At 34.1% G+C, this 7,900-nt stretch overlaps 1 protein-coding gene across 1 annotated transcript; it reads right to left on the reverse strand.

The window, feature by feature from the left end:
- Positions 1–4,999: 4,999 nt before the first annotated feature.
- Positions 5,000–7,245, reverse strand: LOC145601875 (uncharacterized). The gene is made up of 3 exons (XM_081657961.1): positions 6,960–7,245; positions 6,512–6,780; positions 5,000–6,079 (listed from the first exon to the last, which is right to left on the reverse strand). The coding sequence occupies exons 1-3, from the start codon at positions 7,243–7,245 to the stop codon at positions 5,105–5,107; spliced, it is 1,530 nt and encodes a 509-aa protein (XP_081514087.1). The 3' UTR covers positions 5,000–5,104.
- Positions 7,246–7,900: the final 655 nt, after the last annotated feature.

The following is a 7,900-nucleotide window of genomic DNA, read 5'->3' on the forward strand; positions in this document are numbered from 1 at the left end:
AATATAGAATCGGTTAAAAAAAAAAATTGGGAAATTCTCTTTCGTAGACCTCTAATAATAAACATTCTCAATGGTCAAACGCAAAAAAATTATTATCCTTGGTGAATCATGTTTTAAAAAGTTTAATCAATGGTAACATTAAGAAAGGTAATTAGGTATTTCTTAACCATGGTTAACCATTTTAAGTAAAAAAAAGCTGTGATGCCTAAAATACCCCCATTTTAAAATTAATTAAAAAAAAATAAAAAATAAAAACCACCACCTTGCCACCACCTTCCCCACCATTCGCCACCATTCCCTCTCCCCCTCCTACACCCCCACCGACGCCGGCACCGGCGCCCAGCTCTACCTTCGCTGGTGCGCCGGCCTCCCCCGTCCCCACCTCCTCTCTCTCCCCCCTTTTCGACCCTTCCTGTTTTCCCAACCCAATGCCCACCGCGATCACTCTAACCACCACAAAACTGGCGCCCTTCCCCGACGACCCCCCTCCCTTGTTCGCCGGCCAAAAACCCTAAAAAACCCAAAACACCAGAAAATACCCAAACCCGTTTAGGGTTTCAAAACCAAACCCAAGAAATGAGTTTCGGTTTTCTGGTGGTTTTGGGTAGATTTCAAGGGTTTGTGGTGGTTTTGTCGGGGAGGGGTGTTGGTTTTCGTGGTGGTTTTGGGTGCGATAAGGGCCCGACGAACGGTGGTGGGGAATTGGGAAAGAGAGGAGGTGGGGCGGGTGGTGATTGATGGGGGAAATGGGGAAGGGAGGAGGAACGGGGCCGAGGTGGGGCGTTGCCGGCCGGAGTTGGTAGAGGTCAGGTGCCGGAGGTGAAGATCGATGGGGAAATGGGAAAGGGGAGAGGAACGGGGCCGAGGCTGGGGGTTAGCCGCCGGCAGTGGTGCTGGTGGCTAGGTGAGGGGTTTTTTTTTTTTTTTTTTGTTTTTTTTTTCCTTTAAAAAAAATCCAAGAAGGGGTTAACCATAGGGTCAAATTAGTCATTACCATCATTAGTTAACCATAGTTACGCTTACAATGCCTAATTTCCTTGCTTAATGTTACCATTGATAAAACTTGTTAAAACATAGTTCACCAAGGATAATAACTTTTTTTGCATTTGATCACTGAGAATGTTTATTATTAGAGGTCTACCAAAGAGAATTTCCCAAAAAAATTCCACTTCGGTAAAATTAATTTAAGTTCAACAAAATTAGTTTCAGTTCAGTACGAATAAATTCTGTTCAACAAAAATAAGGTAAAATGAATAGACCTTAGTATCCTAAATTTTCTACGAGAAATCCCCAATTTATCTTCATGATAAACAAAAAACGTTTATCTACTTATTATGTAGACATCTACTGACATTTATGTAATTCAGTAAGCAAAAAAGTCTTATTTATTATAACAGTTCCATAATGAAAAATACAACATATGTTGGACTCACAATTAATAGTTGTTAATTATTTACGAAAATGCCGCTATACTTTCATCTTTCATTAATCACAAAGACAACCTTGTACTTTCTCGTTTTCTACTCCGTGTTTTATAACATTATATTATTACCTAAAAGATTGATTACCAATGTTAGTCAAAATGAAACTAATAATAACTGTAAAACTCAAATTATTACAAGTATTAGAGAAATGGATGTATAACTTTTAAGGTTTGGAATCATGATATGGCACAAATCTTATCATACTGTCAAGTATCTAGGAGATGGAGGGATGCCTTGTGTGACGGGGTTCGAACCTCATCCCCCCTATGTGATAGGAGGGGGCTCCCCGTGCACCTTATGTGAAAAAGAAAACTTACAATACTATCGGAAAGACACACACAACTTTCATTTATTTTACCATCTCAAATTTCAATGTAAATAACCCTACAAAATCCATAGCTATGACTATTACAATCTCCAACTTCTTGATCACTTTATACTACATCCGTTTTTTAGTAAACACGATTTGATTTTAGTATTATTCACACACTTTCCTTTAACCGTGTTGTAATGAAAAATATAACGTGGAATCTTGTTAGATTCATCACGATATATATTTTGCTTATAGTTAGTTAAAGATATTAATGATTGAATTTGTGCATTGACAAATGTAACTAAAGAAACGTGTTAAGTAAAATAAAATGGAGAAATATTATGGTAGTACACTATATATATATGTCTATAAACCTTGTTTGGGATGAACGCTTATTATATCAAACTAGGTTAAACCTCGTGCAATGCACGGATGTTGAATAATTATATAAACAATATAATTATATAAAAACTTATGAATTTATGAATTGATTACCTCCGTATTAAAATGTGTGAAATATATTAAAACGATAAAAACAGAAAAAACATTAAATATGTTATGGTTATAATGTGCAAGTCAGTATTTTAAGAAGTTTACTTTAGATTTTATGTAAAATACAAGTATAATCTAGATGCAAACTTTATTATAATATGACGATGATTTATTTTAGAAAGAAACTTTGGTGGGAAATTGTTTAATAATACATTGCAAGTGTCCCATTAAATTCACTTTTAGTAGTATGTAATTGATAATTGATTGATTGATAATTATTTACAAATTTTACAAGTATCTCTCACAATACTATTTATTTGGCAAAACCCTACCCCCAAAAAAATAAAATAAATAAAATAAAAAAATTTGTTTTTAACGAGTGAGGAAGACTTAGATTCGTTTGTTTTATCAGTGTGTTTCTGATGCGGCCAGCCGCCCAGTGCGGCAAGGTGCAACATCAGTAACCCCTCTACTAACCCCTAAAGTAACCCCTCAAGTAACCCTTTAAGTAACCCTTTGACAAAGATTTATCATTAATTTGTTTGATCCTACATTTTCAATTCTCGTTTTATGTTGCCTATAACTTAAGAAGTAGGCTATATTGCCTCGGCTCGGTTTAATGGTTTTATTTTCTCATCTCTAACATACTCTATTTCCTCAATCTCCAATTTGAAACAACATATTACTCGTATTTCTTACTGTAGTTCTGTGTAAATTAGATTAAATGGTTCATAATGATAACAATTAACATTACTCTTTCTCCTAATTTGTTTCCAATCCATTTCCTTTCCGGCCGGATTCATACAAAATGTGTACTTAATGTCAAAAATTAATAAAACCAATTATAAGGTAGATTTCAGAAATATAAAAAAGTTTAATAGCATGAAATATTTAAACACATCAAATTCAGACCAATGGAGAACAAGATGAAGCTTCATTAGCACTACAATAAATCTAAACAGTCAATAGTTCTTTTTCTTTCTTTCTCCACTCTTTCATTATATATTATATATGATATAAGCAAAGAAGAAGGGCAAGTCATGATACAAATCAAGCATAACAAATTAAATTTAATCATTGTGATTGCTTACATGCATTCTTCATGCATGCATTGCGTGTATAAAGAGCTAGTTGTTCTAGAATAAATAAGTAAAAGATTATTTGAAATCTCTAAATGATCATATTCTAGGACTTGTCCTCTTCACCTGAAATAAGGTAATATAATATGGTTTTAATAAGGACTTATATGGTTTGATCTAATCTAATTTAACTTAAGTAACAATTATTTTTTCGAAAAACATGTCAATACTTTCTTTTATAAACATGAACTCCGTGAAGCTGAACCAATTTGTCACGTTATACTAAATTCTCAAATATAAAGGGGGTTGTACAATAATTAAATTGTCATATAAGGTCTTAATGAAATCATGCAATATATACATATTTAACCATTTATAACAAATGAGCTATTTTACACAACGAACCCCCTTCATATTTACTCAAAATTAAAGGTTTGTATTTGGGAGTTATTTCATTGATCAAAGATTATATATACCAAAAGCATAACCAGAATCGAAATTTTTTATGAAATGTGATTGTTCTTGAAAGAACAACATTCTCTATTATTAATAATCTCAAAATTAAATTAGTCTAATCCAATACATGAATTATTTATATGTGTACCAATTAAGTTGTCTCTCTTATCTCTGCATATATATAAAAGATACCGTAATATCATACTGATATTACCAGTTAAAAAATTTACATGCCATCTCTCGATTATACTTCATGTATGGATAACAATCACCTAAACACGTATAGTTGTGACTGGTTGACATAAGTTTATGTGACTTATATAATTAAATTACTGTTAAAATTTAGAAAAATCAAGGAGTAAGTCCATATGATTTGATTAAATATGCAAACAAGCTCAGGTAATTTAAACTCAATCATCAAAGCCAATAAGTTTGGTAAGAAATGAAGTGATACTAAAAATAGCAGTGATAATTCTGGAACAAGAAGAAACAATTTCCAAAAGAGGGAAAAAAAAAGTTCCTAGAGAGTGGGTGTAATTCCATGTTAACAATCTATTACTAACCAATAAATGCTAAGAACTGTAACACAAAATAATATTTTATAGGGTTTAGTTAATTAGTTAGCTAACTTTCATTCTTCCACCAACTAAACACAGAACCTAAAGGAAACCCCTCAAGGGTATCCCACCAACTTGAGGAAAATATTGAAATTTTGAATTGGGTGATTATACCAAATTAATCACTAATTTGTCATAATTGTCGTTGTAATTTGATCTTACCTGATTTAATTTGATGGGTACCAAACAGAAACAAAATATAGAAAATATAAAAAGAACGAAAGTAGCATATCGCCCCTACGACTTATATCAATAACATGTGCCAATTAAGTTTCAATTCCCCTTAACATTTTTTGTAACATACATGTTTGTTTAGCAATCATTGCATAACCTATAATATAGCTTGTAAACCCTAAATTATATTAAGCAAATTTAAATAGTTATCAAGCATGATTAATTAAAAAATAAAATGCAATAATATATGATCAAATTAACTTTTAAGAGTGGGTGACTAAATTAAGATAAAAAAAATGCATATTATAATGCTTTGACATATACTCCTATATAAAATCCCGGCTAGAAAAAACATAATTAAAACATGATCATATAACACATAACTTAAGCAATTAATTTATATAACTTATAAAAGCGTACTTGATTAAATTATGTCTCTCTTCATCATTTATGTAGTATGCAAGCACCTACTACGGTTAAAGTAAAAAGTTACTTGAAGAGGTTACTGAAGTGATCTCTATTCGGCTCTGAGTATGGATTCCAATCCCACAATGAACGGTCCGAAAACGCGAGCCCACCACCAGCACCAGCAACTGTGACTGGAGGCAACTGCAAACTACTACTCGAGCCGCTACCTACTGCAGCCGTTGAAGGATTGTTGTTAATAAGTGCTGCTTGTGCTTGTTGCGCCGCTGGTGAAAAGAGATAGTTCGAAAACAAAAACGGCAAATTATTAGTAGTACTGTTACTGCTGCTCGGGTTGTTATCGTTGTTAAGAGCTTCGAATTGGAACTGATGCTGTTGTTGTGGTGGCTGTTGTGGCGGCGGCTGTTGTTGTTGTTGTTGTTGGAAATGGTGGTTGATGCAAGCTTGTTGATATTCGACTAATCTATGAATATCTTCCAGACTCGGCTGATGATGATTCAGATGAATAAGTCCAGGAGTAGGATGATTATGATGAGTTATAGAGGTGTTAAGCGAGGAGGGTAATGATGTAATTACACCATGACCTCCTTCGCCTCCACCCACTACTACTTGGTGATGATGATGCTTCAAATTCGGATTATGATCATTTAACAACTGCATCATCCTATTAACCTCGATAGAGGATGGTGTTGGTTGTTGTGGTGGTGGAGGAGTTATCGCTTGCTGTGGGGCCGCCAATGGACTCACCGCAGTATACGAGCTGTGGTGAGAAAGTCCAAGGGCGGTCCCCACTTCGGTGCTACTACTAGCATCAGTCTCGCTTACCTTGTCTCCCATTTGAGGCGGCGGATGCTCAATTTGTTGTTGTAAACAAGTCGTCTGAGCTCTAAATGCGTTATGGTAGTTCTTCCTCTCGGAAGACGACGAAGTCGCTTTCGACGAAGATGACAACCGTGAGGGCAGGCTACTCCCTCGTGGCACTGATGGATGATCCTCCACTCCAGGCCTCTTATACACCCGGCACAACGAAATCTCCGCCTGAGAATAAATCCCGCCCAAAATTAGCCCAAACAAAAAACAAAATAAAATGAGTGTACATTTTTGTCTTTCACCAAATTTGTATTAATTATTAGAAAATAGAAGTAACCAACAACAATATGAGTACTGATCAGTTCATATTAATGATGAATATCAGAAAAAAAATCAGTAATTGAAGCTTCATTCATATCTTTCACTATATTTGCGTGACCCAACACCAGTAAAAATAGTACTCATTTATTACACTCTTTACACTACTTGGAATCTGTGTTCTTTTTATCACTTATCTCCTAATTTAGTATCTAATTTTTCCAACACCCTTCTTTTTTTACACTATAACCCAATTAGGGTTTCCCATTTTTTCCCCCTCTTTTGAAAAAACATATCATATATTTGATTATATATGTTGTACTTGAAAAATAATGGTCTAACCTTTTGATACCGTTCCGTTTCGTGCTGGGGAAGGCGGTATTCGTTCATAATCCAACTAGTTCGGATACCCTTAGGCGCTTTACCGGAGTAAAACACTAGTGTTTTTTTAAGGCCGATTGGCCGGGAATTCTCCCCTCGTATCATTCGATCAGCTCCGGTTGCCTTCCAGTAACCGGATGTGGTAACTCGATTAGGCCTATCGCCATTACGATATTTTCGATCCCTTGGAACATAGAAGAACCATTCCTTCTCCCCAATCGCCGCCAACGCTGTTTTTAACAATTAACCAATTGATTATATACATAAAAATCAAGTAGAGAAAATAATAATATGATCAAGAAAAAAAAAAAAGGTAATATATCATAATACATAATATATTTATGTAATTGATATGATATTGATATAGAGCATATATACATAAAGAAATGTTATAAATAGGAGTATATACCAGGGAGTTCCCAAGGGTCATAGCGATAAAGATCGAGGAAAGTAATGAGTTCAACATTAAATTTCTTGCCCTCAACCTTACGGCGAAGGTAGAACTCAACAAGTTCTTCTTCAGTAGGGTGAAATCGGAAGCCGGGCATGACCATGTCATGCTCGTGTTCGTCATCACCTTGTTGTTGTTGTTGATCATCTTGTTGCTGCTTGTCATTGTTGTTGCCAACGTTGTTGCTGTGGTTGCTGCTATTAATATCAACGTTAGTGAGATTCATGGTTGTAGCAATTGCCATAAAAGGAAGGCAAAATGTTGGGGAAAAAAAAAAAAAGTTAATCAGAAACTAGTAGCTTTAAAAAATGTTATCTTCTTTTCTATTTTTTTTTTTTGGTAGTTCATGAACTCAAGGGAAAAAGTGGTGGCCTTTTATACTAGGAGTTATTGTACTGTTTTAGGAGTGAGAAAAATGATTAAGGTAAAAAAAAACTTTAATTTCCGTACCTTTTTTTTTTTTTTTTTTTTTTTTTTTTTTTTTTTTTTTTTTTTTTTAATAAATGGAAGAAGGAAGAAGATTTAATTATTTAAAATAATTTTATTTAAAAAAAAAAAAAAAGGAGTATTAGAGTAAGTAGAAAGATCTACATAGCTTTCAGGGCCTACCAAAGATGGGGAGGGGGGGCAAATGCGTTAAGGGTGTGTTTTTAAGATAAAGAAAATGACATTTCACAGGGTAGACAGGGTGGCCACAGCTTCTTATTATATCCTTCCTTAACTTCGGTGGTCTCACTTTTTTGCCTTAATTACTTCATTTTTTCTTTGGTTTTTTCTAATTTTTTTTTTTATTTTTTTTAATGTTGTACAAATATGGTTTAAGGTTTAATCAGATGATTTAGAATATAAACCTTGAGCTTCTAGCTATTAATTAAAATATGGATCTACTTAATTGAATG

Source organism: Chenopodium album, chromosome 21, assembly GCF_948465745.1.
Source record: "Chenopodium album chromosome 21, dcCheAlbu1.1, whole genome shotgun sequence".
Lineage (NCBI taxonomy): Eukaryota > Viridiplantae > Streptophyta > Magnoliopsida > Caryophyllales > Amaranthaceae > Chenopodium > Chenopodium album.